Here is a 15,348-nt window from a genome sequence, read left to right on the forward strand (position 1 = left end):
ATTCTTTGATAGTTACTCTTTAATTCTCCATTGTAAACTTTTCCCTGTAGTTTCAGTAAATAACATTTTCCACCAGTTCTAATCAGTAGTTCATGTCTGTTCCCCCGGTCCCCTGCTCATCTTGACTCATCCCAGTCACCTGCTCCGGTCACCTGCTCCAGCCATCTGCTTTGACCCCTGGCTACTTGCTCTGACCTGCCCGTAACCATCCTTCCCGCCTGTAAACTACCCACCGTGCCACTCTGGCTCGTACCCCTCCTCCCTTTAAAAACAGAGGATCGGGATTAGTCTAGACTGTGCGGTCTAACCCTAGCCAATAGGGGAATGGCACAGCATTAGGGGTGACCCTCCAACAGGCATAAGTACCCCTTTCCCTCCTTTGTTCAGGTGTGCACTCGCCATTGTTCTATCTATGAGCCACACCCTTCTGTAGAAGCAAATGACCTTGCTGAGGAAATTTATATTTGAGTGCTATTTCTTATGTGGCATGGAAAGTTCTAATTCTAACACAGACTCTCGGCTGGAATGCTGGTCATTTCACTCCCTAACTACAGGGCCTCAGGCAAGTGTCCGAATTGTTCTGTGCCTCAGTTCTCTCCTTTGTAAGACAGCAATGACAATAGTTAATACCTCATTGAGGTGGTATGTGCAGTAAACGAATTAATATGTGGAATGTGCTAGAATGGAGTCCAGCCTACTTAGTGTTACATAAGTGTTTCTAAAATAAATATATTCAGAAAATGCATCTATAGCAGGCTATCTAGGCAAACTAAAAATATCATCATTATCAAGTATCTGAAGCTTCTAGACCACTACTTCCCAAACTTGAATGTGCATATGAATCCTCTGCACATGAATCATCTTGTAAAATATAGATTCTGATTCAATAGGGCTAGGGTAGAGCCTGGGCTTTTCATTTCTTTCTTTCTTTCTTTCTTTGTTTCTTTCTTTCTCTGTTTCTTTCTTTCTTTCTTTTTTTTTTTTTTGAGACAGAGTTTTGCTCTTGTTACCCAGGCTGGAGTGCAATGGCGCGATCTCACCTCACCGCAAACTCCGCCTCCTGGGTTCAGACAATTCTCCTGCCTCGGCCTCCTGAGTAGCTGGGATTACAGGCACGCGCCACCATGCCCAGCTAATTTTTTGTATTTTTAGTAGAGACGGGGTTTCACCATGTTGACCAGGATGGTCTCGATCTTTTGACCTCGTGATCCACCCACCTCGGCCTCCCAAAGTGCTGTGATTACAGGCTTGAGCCACCACGCCCGGCTGGGCTTTTCATTTCTGACAAACTTCCCGAAACATAGAGCTGGTTCAGGGACATACATACACAAAAAACATTCCAAAATATTTTCTTTAAATGTGTTGTAAATAGGCTTTTGTCTGTACTAGCCTGTATTTCAGTGATTTCTTTGCTGTTTTCTGGATTATTTCTCCATTTCTTGTGAGATGAAATTATAAAAGGCAGATGGCTATTCAGGCATATGGATGTGACAATGCAGGTTCTGCTGAGGACAGAGGCATCTCGGAGATCACTTTCTCCTCAAGGACCCAATCAGGCCACATGTGACATCCTTGCTCCATTCTTTTGGGGACAGTGGATGGGAAAAAGGTTAGTGATTTTAATTTGGCCAGTCCAGCCCTCATCGGTTTGGACTTTCTTGATATTTTATCATACCCATTTATTTTTACGTGGAGTCCTGCAAGTATAATTTCACATTTGTCCAATTTGGCGCTGAATGTTTTAACACTAGAATGATTCACGGAACTAATTTGAGGGAGCAAGTGTTTTTTAGGTTGCCCCAATTTGGGAGAACAGAAGTAGCAAGCACTGATGTGGGTGTCAGGGATGCTGGGTTGTGCTCTTAGCTCAGCCAGCCACCAGTCATGAGACCTGGGAGAGACATCTGACCTTCCAGAATGTTTTTCCATGTTTAAGATAAAGATAGGGATGCCAAATAAGCTTGAGTAGTTGATAGTTGGTCAATCACCCACTGGCTGGCTCCTCCCTCCCTTCCTCCCTTCCTCCCTTCCTGCCTTCCTTCCTAGTATTTATTGAGCCTCTTCTCTGCCCTCGGCACTAAGGATAATGGGTAGACCAATGCATGACTTCTCAAATGTGCTCCTTTGTGTGTCAGACAATTTGGTCGGGTGGGCAGAACCAGGATCTGTGAGTCATTACTTCTGAATTCTAGACCTATCTTTATAAAGCTAGTGCTCTAAAGTCACCTCTTCTGTGTCTCAGCTTCCCAGCTGTCAAATGGGGACAGTAACTCCTCCCTCATAACTTCTCACAGTCTGTTATGAGGTAATATGAGCTACAGATGGTCCAGCCTCTCAAGGTTCACCTCTATGGGAAGCTGACACCTCCATGCATTCAGGAAGTAAGACACTAAGATGCAGGATTTAATTTGAGTAGAATCTCAATCCCTTAAACTGCCTTGTTTCCTTGGATTTTTTTTTTTTTTTTTTTTTTTTTTGGTGAATTTCTCAAAAAAAAAAAAAATAATGATTGTAAGAATTGCTGGTGGAAGAGAAGTTAAGTGTTATGTGTAAGAACTTACACTCTAAAATCGGGTAGACCTGGGTTTTAACTTCATGTCTGTCATTTATACCTGCGTATCTCAAGGAAACTACTGTGTACCACTGTGTACCTCAAGTTCTTCTACAGCAAAACAGAGATCAAAATAGTAGTAAAAGGAAGCTAACAAAGATTAAATTAGGTAATGTACATTTGATGATGATGGTAATGATAGCTCCAAGCACAGTCCCTGGGACATGCCACCTGGGTACCTGTTAGAACTTGCATTTGGCTCTGCTGTTTTGCTGACAGCTATCAAAATAACTAAGCGGTTTTTTGGGGGAACTAGAAGCTTAGAGATGGGCAGAGAAGAAACAAGATTTCAGGGAGGCAGAATATTACTTTCTCTTATTCCTTAAATAGTATTATGTTTTAGTAGCTAGGAGTGTGAGGAGGTAGTTCTATTTTTATCTTAGCTCAATTCTTAGTTTCTATTTGAGATTGCTGGGGAAATCGCCTACCTAAAAACAGGGGAGTTGGAGATACGAAGGATTACTTTCTCTTTTCCATTTCTTTCTTTTCTCTTTTTATTATTTCTCTATTTTAATTTTTTTTTTTTTGGTTTCAGTTTTTGCAGATAAACTATAACAATCTTTACAGAATGTTTCGAATCTTTCCTTGGCCATTCTGAGATGCTTTCCCCAAAGTCCAAAACATTTGAACTAAAACCAGAACACTCCAGGCACTCTCTCCAAAAGACCCCACATCTGCATATCTGAAAAGGACTGCCCAACCTGAATTTTTTCATTTTTAGCAGAAAGTCTGGCATATACTGCTTTAGAATGCTTATTCTCTTCAAACGGCCAAAGTGTCTTGAAAGCTTTGAAAAATAAGTTGGCATAAAAAGGAAGGATGCTAAAACATTAATGAAATATTAGTTGTTCAATAACCACTCCCTGAAAGCTATGTGGTGCCTCTGAATTGACCTGCCCTAAGGCTGTAGGGCTATTCCTGGGCTTAGTTTACATAGCCCTAGGCATTCATGAGCAGGCTTCATTTCCTGTATTTAGCATTAACAGAGTTAACTTTTTTCCCCTGAAATTAAATCCTCCTTAAGGATTCTCTTACCAGAATCAGCTGTTCCCTCCCCTAAGCGCCTGAGGCAAATATGGCCTTGAATTTACTTCTCAGTTTCCCAGCACCATACTAATTTACATCTTCCTTTCTAGCCCTGAGAGGTAGGGATTCTGTGAATATTTGTTGAAATGCATTCACCAAAAGAGAGTTCCTAACTCCAGGCTGAGAACCAAATGCTACGTGATTTCTAACCTTTTTACTTCTCTATGGCATTCATTTTTTCTGAATTTTCTCCACTGAGCTCTGTGTAGTTTTACGTTGACCTTGAAATGCTGATAATGACAGCTATTAAAAAGCAAGATCCCCACCCCAATCACGGTTACACCCAGGAGTCTACCAAGGATGGTGAAAGTTGTATATTCCACTGAAAGTAAGACTGTTTGCTTTAGGGAGATTTCACAAGTTTAGTAACCTTTCCTGTCTTTGAGACTGAATTTCAATAAGGATTCAGCTCAATTCAAATTATATGGCACTGTTGAACCTTGGGATCATGGGTAAGATCCCGGTGCTTCAATGCTCAGGTTTTCCAAATGATTTCTGCCCTTGATGAATATTTAATACAGATTCTCCTAGAGAACATCCTTTTTGATCGAAAAGCAGAATATCATCTGAGTAGCCAATGTCCTAGACATCAGGATGTTTGGTCATAAATATAAAATAACCCAGGAGGAAGTTAGAGCAAATCAATCTACTCTAATAACACTTTGCTCACAATTTCCTAAGCATAGAAAGCCTAATAGCCTCCTCTCATTTATTAGACATAGGAGATAGCTTCCATCTGTTTTGCTCCTTGTTCTAAGATGTAGCTTCATGCTTGATTGAAAAACGCTTTAGGAGAAACAAAACCATACAATTCGAGAATCGTACTTCAATCAATAAGCTTTTAAGATTTTTTTTTTCCTTAGAATAAATTAGGGCAGATACTCATTTTTGAAGACTGGCCGACACAGCTTGCAGTTTAAGAAGATGCGTGAAAAAGTGACCATGTCTCAGACTATGATGTGTAAGGGATCAGTTAAAGGTGTGTTCTGACTCACTGGTTCTGTCCTTGCCACAATCTAGGCAGCATTTCAGCATTGCACAGGCAGGCAGATTGGTGACAGTTCTGGTATTTCAGAAACTTATATCAGATGTGCATACACATAAGCAAAAAAGAAAAATGAGATTGGGGTTATGGTTGAAGGTCATAAGGATGTATGAGGATAATAATATAATAACATACAATCAAATGTCTTAGTTGACTTCTGGGCTCCCTTCAGGTTAACATCAGAGCTCATGTTGGCATATTACTAAGATGCGCTTCTTTCCCTTTTTTTTCTCCTGAAAACTTGAGAAAGAGTAAGTCTATGCTAAGAGCCTTGCCTGCACCTCTGGATTTAGAGTATCTGCCTTTTTCTTGGTCCCCAAGTATTTCTGCATGAGCAGTGGTGTTCTCGGGACAGTGTAGATAAAGCATTGCCCTTCACTTAGACAGAACGCTGCTTCCCTGTGTTGAGAGCCTGCTTTGCTAGGGCTGCCTTCCTGTGTGGCCTGTGTGTGCCACACTGCATGCTCAAATTATCATTTTAGGGGATAACAGATTTTGTTATGTGCGCCCCACCCACTTCCCCGGCTTCCTAGGGAGTGCATGCTTGCCACCTCCTTCCCACTCCTCCTGTGGCAATTCACATTTAGCCATATCTCATTGCTAGGTGAGAAGCTGAAGCTACAGAAATAAAGAGAAGGAAGACATTGGCTCCTAGAGTGTGAGAGGCGGCTGCCTTTCCTTTTAGCTTTTGTAAAATTTATCTTTTCTTCCCTTTCATGTTGCTGCATTTGCAATTTATGGTAGCATGACGGGAGTAGGTTCATTTAATCATTCTGCCAGAGAAAGCCCAAGATCTCTAAAAATGATAATCACACATGAATTTATACACCTGATAAGCAGTTTCAAAGCACGGCTAAAACAGCATCTCACTCCATAAAAAGTACTAGGCTTGTTTTATTAGGTTAAGATAAATATAGTTCAATCCATTCTTTTTCCACTTCATCTCTCCCATTGGGCAAGTTCAATTAATCCATTTATTCTGCCTGGTTGATTGCTGCTCTACCAAATTGGAATGAGTGAGGTTTATGATTGCAAGTGCCCTTTTGATTCCATTATTGCTATTTGCCCCATTTTACCTGTTTAAAAATACGTTGGGATTCATTAACCCTGTCTCACAAATGGATGCTCAATCCAGACAGGAATCTAAAAAAGCTTCTGTATTTATATTATTAGACTTGATATTTGCCCTTGTTAAAGGGTTTTCCTATTTTTTCCATAAATTTTAGTGCTTGACTTTAAATACAACAATTTCTAAAAACGATAAATTTATATGCATACATACTTTTAAAAGTCATATATGTGGCTAAAGTTAGAACAACATCTCAAGATTAGATGCAATTTACAGGTACTAAAATAATTACAAATAAAGTTTTATGTAGATAACTCCTTTGCATATTAAAAATTGCTCTGATTTGCTTAAAGTGATACAATCTATTGTGATTTCCTGAGAGCACTGACTTGGAAATTCTATTCTTTTCTGCTTCCCAGACTACAGAGGTGGCTTGGGCTGGAAGGGAGAGTGAAGGGGCCTTCACGGCTATGTGGCAAGCTAAATACAGCACCTCCTTCCTTATGAGCTTTCCTGATAGGCTACATTCACACTGGAATCAATGGGATCATGGCGTAAGGAAACGTAATAACATCTAGGAAAGGATATATCAGCATAAGGGATGTGTTTATCTTAAAATACTCTCACTTCTTACCTCTTCAACCAGTTGCAGCATACGACGGGTGCTTTCCAGCGACTAAGATTAAACAAACAAACAAACATAAACATTATGAATGCAGGATCCAGAGGTCTTGGAAAGTCAGAAAAACTTTCTTTACTTGAGAAACACAAAGGGTCTCTATCACATATTCTTTTCTGTCGACAAGTGAAACACAAAATGTCATTACATTTTCAAACTCTTTCCTTTCAGGCTTTTTACATGATCAGATTCCCTAAAGCAATTCCATTAAAGCTTATCTTCATAAAATCAAAACCATATGAAGCTGATCTTGATATCAAAGACAAAGTAATCTGGAGAAAATAATTTTGCATGCTCAGAATGCATGAAAAATTATATCAAATACTCAGAGGACTAATTTGGCCTCCCTGGGCCAGAAATATTGAATTTTAAACACAAACATAATTTTTCATGAATCGAAATGAATATAAAACATCAAGTTTCTTACAAAACTCCTAGGAACACTATTGGAAATTCTTATCAGTACAAATTAAATTGTTGCCTTAGGGCAGGCGTCCCCAAACTTTTTACACAGGGGGCCAGTTCACTGTCCCTCAGACCGTTGGAGGGCCGCCACATACTGTGCTCCTTTCACTGACCACCAATGAAAGAGGTGCTCCTTCCTGAAGTGCGGCGGGGGGCCGGATAAATGGCCTCAGGGGGCCACATGCAGCCCCCGGGCCATAGTTTGGGGACGCCTGCCTTAGGGTGAAAAAAAATCAAGCATGTTTGGAATAACTTGCCTATAGGAGACAGCTATAATAATTATCTTCATCTTCAGATTAAAAAAATGAGGTGGGAAGTCTGAGCTCTGCAATGGGCCCTTGGGCATGGCGTTGTCACTTTTTTCTCAGTTCTTTTGAAACGACTAGAATCCAACAACCAGTGTGATTTCTCAAAGCTTTGCTTTGAAGTGACAAACTTATTTTGAACAAGATTCTGCAGGAACCTGAAGAATGTTAAGTTTCCTAGAAGAGCTGTCAGCTGGCTGCTTTTTGAAATAGAATGGCTGCAAGTAGCAGTCTGCTGGTAAAGGTTTAACTACCGGCACTCTAGGACAAATATACCAAGACATACATGTATTCAAGTGTATTATATTCCTGATATAAAGGATGAATGGCACCAAATTTATAAAGAATAGTAAAATATACAATACTCTCTTTATTATAAATTCCACATAGCCACTTGATTCTCACAGAAAGCTTTTACTGATTTTTGCTGAACTTTTGTGCCTGTAGCTAACCATGTGATGAACCAGTGCAATTCTGACGTGGATGTTGGTTGGATATTCTCATTTATGTTAATGAGTAAGAAGAAAATGAAATGATGAAGACATGTGTTGGAACTTGACTCATTTGTGAATGACAAAAGGGATTTCTTGTCTTAGGGAATCATAATTTTCAAATACTGGAAGATTTCCTCTTTTTGTGTTATTCATAGTACAATAGCTCCAGACATACATAATTTTAACTTTAATCTGCATTATAAATATTTTCTCCATGTTTTAAAGTCTAGGCAATCAGCAAAACAATAAGTCAAGTCCTGATCTGTACTATTTGCAGATTCTTGGACTATAAATATTCTTACTCTATCTGATTTTTAAATTTTAAAGTATTTTTAGAGACAGGAGTCTCTCTATGTTGCTCAGGTTGGTCACGAACTCCTGGCTTTATGTGATCCTTTCACCTCAGCCTCCCAAGTAGCTGAGGTTACTGGTGGGAGCCACTGTGCCCAGCTCTGCCTGATTTTAAGCTACAATTTCATGCTATGATCATGAAGTTGGAAAAATACATAGTAACACATTATTGCACCTTATTTCCACCCTATAGATACAATGGATGGATCTCAAAAGCATGGAGAGTAGTAAAATGTAGCAAAATGTTAGGAAATGATGAGGTTTGAGTGTTTATTATTTTTGATTTTAATATAATCTGTCTAATTGTCAGTTTATGGAATTCGATTTTAATAATGGCTGCATTTAGCAACCAGCTTGCAAAGTTCCCAAAAAATGTTAACAATCTGCTCTCAGAACTGAGCCTTCTCCAGCACAGCACTGCATGTAAGGCACGCAAAGACATTTCTTTCTTTTCTTAGAGGACCTTGACTTTTCAAGATTTCTAGAAATTGAGAGTTAGGACCAAGATATTAATTCGTATGAAGGTTTTATAATCAACTCATTCTGGTCTGCAGAAGCCTTAGGTGTATAGAAAATCAGTCATATTACTTTTTCTAAAACAAATTGAGACATTAAAAGAAAGCCTTTCCCTACCTGAACTTGACAAACCACTTAGGCCCCCATCTTTTGCCCCCCTCTCTAGGTCTCCACTCCTTACCTCATCAGCCAACTGGTCAGCCCTTCTCTGCATCTCCTCCAGCTCATTGCGCATGTCCGCGTCTTCTGCCATGGTAGTGGTGGGGAGTGGCTGGGCGCCTGGCCTGGGGGGTCAGTGATGGGTTTGGCCCTGGACCTGGGAAGAAGTAGATGTGAAAATATGAGAGCTTATGTAGATGTGTGCAAAGACCAGAAAATCTAAATGGCCCATACTCAGTCCATATGACTCAAGTTTTCTGAACTGAAAGCTATGTTCAGACAGGGGTCAACAGAATTGTGCTATTTATCTGAAAGGCACCACAAATACATACTTGCTAATTCTGCCATGGAGATAGACACCTATCTACCTATGAAGCATTTTGTTTTTTGAGACAGAGTCTTGCTCTATCGCCAGGCTGGAGTACAGTGGTGTTATCTCGGCTCACTGCAACCTCCGCCTCCCAGGTTCAAGCAATTCTCCTGACTCAATCTCCCAAAAGCTGGGACTATAGGTGCACACCACCACATGCAGCTAATTTTCAATTTTTTTTTTTTTTTTTTTTTTTTTTTTTTTAGTAGAGATGTGGTTTCACCATGTTGGTCAGGATGGTCTCAATCTTTTGACCTCATGATCCACCTGCCTCGGCCTCCCAAAATGCTGGGATTACAGGCCTGAGCCACTGTGCACAGCCCCTATGAAGTATTTTTAAAGAGACGAACTACCCAAGGGTTGGAAATGATAATGTGGAGTGATGTGGTTTGGGGTTAGTGCACTTTTACCATCCCATTTATTTATTTTTCTTTTTTCTTTTTTAAAAAATAGCTCTATTAAATTATAACTGATATACAGTCCACCCCACATATTTGAAGTGTACAACTTGAGAAGTTTTGATAAGTATATACCCAGGAAAACATGACTACAATCAAAACAATGAACTCATGACTTCCCCAAATTTCCTAGGCACCCACTGGGCCCTGCCCCATCCCATCCATCTTTGCCCAGAAAACTTTCTGTCACTATCCATTAGTTTGCATTTCCTATAATTTTACATAAATAAAAATCACATAGTATGTACTATTTTTTTGTCTGCCTTCTCTCAGTTAGCATAATTATTTTTGAGATTTATCTATGTTGAAGAATGTATTCGTAGTTCATTCATTTTTGTTGTTGAATAGAATTCCACTGTATTTAGAGAGCTTTGGAAGCCAAAGACAGACAATCTTTCATCTATTTCAGTTGTCATCAGAGGTTACCAAAATGACTTGTGTGAGGGTGAGCCACTATCACTCCAAAGAGGATGGGTCTTTGTGCCTGAAAGGTGACCAGTCCATTTCTTGGCTACTCTCTTGAAATCCTACATGGTGCAAATGATGGGTAGCAGGACTGAGTCCATTCCAGAGAGAGCCCTCCTTCTTCCTTCCTTCTCAGATATTTATTGAGCACCTGTAATATTCCAGACAGTGCTAGGCACTAGGGATACAGTGATGAACAAGATAGGCAAATTCCCTGCCTTTACAGAATTCAGTCTAATTGGGAAGACGCAAGCAAAAGAAGGAATTTGATGATTCAGTGTGATGATATTACACTAGGGGACATGTCTGGTATCATGGGTGCCCATGGGTTTGCAACAGACCTCTCTGAGGAAGCCATGTCCCCAGGCCATCAGAGGGAAGGAGGTAAAGGGCCCAATGGGGTAGGAATCTGCTAGAATGAAAACTTCTCTGTGAGTAGCACATTTGAAGAAGGCATGGGCTCTTGTCTTGTAGCTAAGATGGTCAATTGTGCACTTTATCTTCACTCTTGCATGGTAGAGCATGATTTCTGGGAAATGGCCGTGCAGCCAGGAATTACATTTCTAGGTCCCATTGCAAGAAAGTGGTGCTTCGTGGCTAGAGACAGTCCCTGACTGGTAATAGAATGATGTGTGTCCCTGTCAGTCTAAGGCAATTCGAAAGCAGGTGTTTTCCTCCCTCTCTCCTTCTGCTAGAAAAACAGAATCTTAAAGGATGGCTAAGCCATGAGACAGCAGGAACTTGGGTCCTCCACATTTCTGCATGGAGGAAAGTGACTCCTGTCCAGTAACACCCGGACTCCTACACGAGCAAACAATATATTTCTGTGATGCTATGGCAATGTGAGCGTTGTTTTGTTATAGCAGCCTGCGTTACACTAAGTAATAAATGTCTGAAGAAACTTAAAATGGAAAAGAAACATGGCACAGGAGCATGATTTCCTAACCAAAAGGAAATGTTTGTGTTTGTTCTTCTACTGAAAACTGAAGCTGGGAAAGGAAATTAGATTTAGGGCCTTGGGGCACCACCATGTTTATTACTATTATTATTTGCATGAGAATCAGAATCACTTTTTGCAAAAATAAAAATGAAAATTCTGTATGAAAAAAATCAGGAACCTACTCATTGGGAGGCAAGCCTAGATCCGAGCCAGGGGGAGGAGGCTCTGCCATCTCACCTTCCAGGTCCATGATCCTACTGCTCTCTCAGCAAAGATGGAATCTTTGGGCTTTTAATTTAGAATATATTAACATCACTTTCCAAATTTATTGCTCTTGTGAAATACATCATATTATTTAAGGTTCTTAGATAGGAGGAATCCTAAAGTGAAACTTCTTTGGAGATAACAGGTTTTGCAGTTCTCTACCCAGTGATTCTTGAGCAAAGCATTAAATATGAAGTCAAAGTAAAAAAAAAAAAAAAAGAAATAACAAAGCTTCGGCATTGTGTTATTCTACCACTGGCTTTAAACAAATAATGGAGTAAGTTAATGTGAGGTTGGTTTTACGGGCAGTCATTCAGTAACTGACAGAGCATCTTACTATGAGCCTGCTAATTTTCGGATGCCTGTTCTGGCCACTAGAACATGGGTTCATGAGATGATGTAGAGATGTGAACACTGTGTTTTGCTTAAATACATGAGAATTCATTTCCATGCCTCCATTTTAGAAATTAGGATCTAGAAAACAGACACCGGAAGGAATTTACACCAAGTCACTCCTGAATCACAAGACGCACAGAAATGAAATTCCAGCATTCCCAAGCGACTGGGGATCTATCTTCCAGAATAAAGCTGTGGACCTGCGGGGAAGCTGAGTAGATTGTGAGCCATAGTTTAGTGAAGTGGGTGGATAAAGGTGTTGATGTCAGGAAGACCTGGCTGGACTGTTGGCTCTGGCACTCAGAAGCTGGGTGAATCTGGGTAAGTTCATCGCCATCTCTGAGCTTTAGTTTTCTCAACAGGACAAACAATACCAATCTCATGGGGTTGTTGAGGGGAATAAATTATAGAATAGTTCTGGCCAACCTTGTTTTTAAAAAGGGATGTGGAGCTTAATATTCAGAAAGCCTTGCTCATTCGGGACAGTCCCATAACTTTGGCTAAGAGTGGAACAAACCCAGTATTTGCTAATCAGCTTTCCTCTACTAACGTCTTGACATGAGGCATGTGGCTGTGGTGCTGAGCATCGTGGAAGCCTGAAACCAGGGAAACCAGCAGAGTGCCTGGGCCTCCAGTCTCTAAGCAGCACCTCTCACAGGAGTACCACGAGGAGACAAACAGGAGTGCCTTCTGGCCTGAGCTCCATCTTTACATTTTGCTGCTGGATTCCTGGGGGAAAATGTCTATCTTCAGCCTAAGCAAGGCACTGACCTTTCCTTTTAACGGGTCAGTTTATTACAAGGCAGAGGTCCATGTGCTTTCAGACCTGTAGTGCTATTGCTCTGTCCCACTCTTTCAGGTCTGTTTGCTGATGACTGTTTCTGTGCATGCTCTCTCTCTTCTCTCTTCCTGTCTCTCCTCATGCCCCCTACCACGCATACTCAAGTTTCCTGTGTTTCCTTGGCAATCTCCTCTCAAAGTTGTTATTCTTAGCCTGTGAAGAACAGCTATAGGGTCCCCTGGCTCCAAGCTGACAGCAACCTATCCAGGTCTGGCTGATGGGCAGCTGGTGCGATGGCAGAGAAGCCATGTGGCAGATACCCTTGGTTTCATCACTTTCACGGTTCCCCCTGGAGCTCCTACACCTTTGTCCTGCTCTAAAACAAGGAGATACGTTTGTGATTTGAAAGGAGGGCTGATGAATCCAAGAGGTCTCAAACACACAGTATTTCAAAGCTGAAAAAGCAATTCCTCTTCTCCTAACAAGAATGACTGGAGAGCAGGTGCTGAGTGCACCTCCAGATCTGTTGGGATGTTTAGCTAGTGCTTAATAAATTGCTCCTATAAACCCCAAACTCATGCATGTTAGCATTCTAAAAGACAGCAGCTGAAGAGGCATGTTTATTAATAGTAATTTCAATAGCTGAAAGGATGTTAGTAGTGAAATGGCATTTATGATCAAGACAGCCTGTAAGACTTCCCTCATATTAGCACATTAAACTGCGTCTTGAGATTCAGGAGTGACTTGGTATAAATTCCTTCCAGTGTCTGTTTTCTAGATCTCAGGTGTTGCAGAGCAGGTAGACAGAGGAAACTAGGAAGCAGAGGAAAGTAGAAAGAAAAGCCACTCAAAACTATTCCCTGAGGCTCTGATGTAAGACAATCTCCTAGTCCGTTGAGAGCCTAACAGTATCTAATTGATTATCTCAAATAATCAGTGCTTATTAGCAAAGGGTCTGGCCCCTAGTAAGGGTTCAATTCATGTTAACTGACATGAATGAAGTATTCTGACACCCTCAAGTAGCATTCAGCATTCCCCAGTCAGCACTTTTCAAGCTGTGGTCCAGGACAGTGTTTCTGAAACTTCCCCCAGAGTCAGAATAAGCAGAAACCTTGCTTAAATGAATTGCTGGGCCCCACCCTCAGGGATTCTAATTCAGTTGGTCTGAAAGGGCTTCCTTCCCTTCCTTCCCTCTCTCCCTCCCTCCCTCCCTCCCTCCCTCCTTCCTTCCCTCCCTCCCTCTTTCCTTCCTTTCTTCCTTTCTTCACTCTTTCTCTTTTCTTTTCTTTTTTTTTTTTTTCACAGTCTTGCTCTGTTGCCTAGGCTGGAGTGGAGTGGCACAATCGTGGCTCACTGCCATCTCTACCTCCCAGGTTCAAGTGATTCTCCTGCCTCAGCCTCCTGAGTAACTGGGATTACAAGCATGAGCACCTCGCCTGGCTAATTTTGTATTTTTAGTAGAGATGGGGTTTCACCATGTTGGCCAGGCTGGTCTCAAACTTCTGACCTCAAGTGATCCACCCACCTCAGCCTCCCAAAGCGCTGGGATTACAGGCATGAGCCACTAGGCCAGGCCTCTGGAACATGTTTTAAAACAATGCATAAAGTAGAATACAAGATATAAAAACAAATTTGCCTTTGATTGATTATTCCTACAGGGTTTTAGGATTGCAAATCAGATTTAATCTGTATGATTAATTGCAAAGTTATAGGGTACCCTTGCAGCTCTCAAAACAATTTCTAATTTCTGTAACCAACTGCAGACAAACGTTCCTAGCCCCAGTAGCAGTGGTGAGAGACAGAAACATCTGAGACAGATGTTTAACATGAGAAATGGAAACGTCTGAGGGTCTGTCACTGTCAAGATACTTGCTTCAAGGTGGGCAGCCTGTAGTTATTCTTTGATGTCAGGGGTAATTTGAAAAGCTCTTTATTCTTTAATGCTACACACAAGTCTATCTGAAACCCTCAGAAGATGGGAGGGCAAATGGACTCCACAGAAAACCCTTCTTCCCTGTCAAGGGGCTTATTTAGCTAGGTGCCTTTGGGTAAAAATGCTTTCCAGCTGAAGACTCTGAACTGAAATATGAGTTTAGGGCCCAGGAAGAGAGGTGAATGTGGATAGAGCAGTGTGTGTTTTTTGATATGCAAGGTGGATAGGGACATGGCTATGATGCTGGGGACATTCATCATTAGTCCAAGTTCCATAGGACGGGAATGTCTCAGGAAAGATATAAGGAAAGTGTACCTGAGCTAATATCTATTTCTTTCTGTTCCTCTTTTAATAAATAAACCAGACTAACAAATATGTGTAAATCAACACCCATCAGCTGCATTATCACAGAGCGCCGAAACCTGCATCTTGATGTCTCCCCACACTGTTCATCATTTGTAGAAGCGTCTGCAGGGTAGATCCTTCTCTTCCTGCAGACCTGGACTGTTTTCTGGTGGAGGTACACTTTCAAATTAAACAAAAGTTTATAAAAACTCACTATACTTAACAAAGCCCAAAGAGGAACAAAAGGACTTTATAAACCAAGTGGGACAACTCTCCTTATCTATTAATAAGAATCATATTGCCTAACACTTATGGAGGGCTTGCTCTTTCTTGGGCACTATTTTAAAAACTTTTTATACAAAGTATAACTTTATATAAACTTTCAGTGAAACACAGTGTGCATACTACTACTATCCTTACTTTGTAGATTATGAAGCAGGCTTAGTGGTAAGTATTGACATTAGGCTAAATGTTAGATCGAGAGTTTTGGTCATTTAAAAAATATATTTTCAAAGCATATTTATTCTCAAAGAAAAGTGTATGGATATCTCATGTTTTCATTACAAACTGGAGGCTATTTTTAGATTCATATGTATACTGGAAAACAGTACAGGGT

The 15,348-nt window shown here is 40.8% G+C and overlaps 1 protein-coding gene across 3 annotated transcripts in view; it reads right to left on the bottom strand.

Moving 5' to 3' along the window:
• SNAP25 (synaptosome associated protein 25) overlaps positions 1-15,348 on the bottom strand; it is an 88,076-nt gene that overhangs the window by 23,439 nt on the left and 49,289 nt on the right. For all 3 annotated transcript variants that reach the window (XM_074406242.1, XM_003933203.4, XM_039479346.2), the window contains 2 exons: positions 8,803-8,937; positions 6,446-6,487 (listed from right to left, as the gene is read on the bottom strand). In XM_074406242.1, coding sequence (XP_074262343.1) covers positions 6,446-6,487; positions 8,803-8,874 — 114 coding nt within the window. In that variant the 5' untranslated portion in view covers positions 8,875-8,937. The remainder of the gene's footprint in view (positions 1-6,445; positions 6,488-8,802; positions 8,938-15,348) is intronic.

The sequence above is a fragment of the Saimiri boliviensis genome, chromosome 9 (genome assembly GCF_048565385.1).
Source record: "Saimiri boliviensis isolate mSaiBol1 chromosome 9, mSaiBol1.pri, whole genome shotgun sequence".
Taxonomy (NCBI): Eukaryota; Metazoa; Chordata; class Mammalia; order Primates; family Cebidae; genus Saimiri; species Saimiri boliviensis.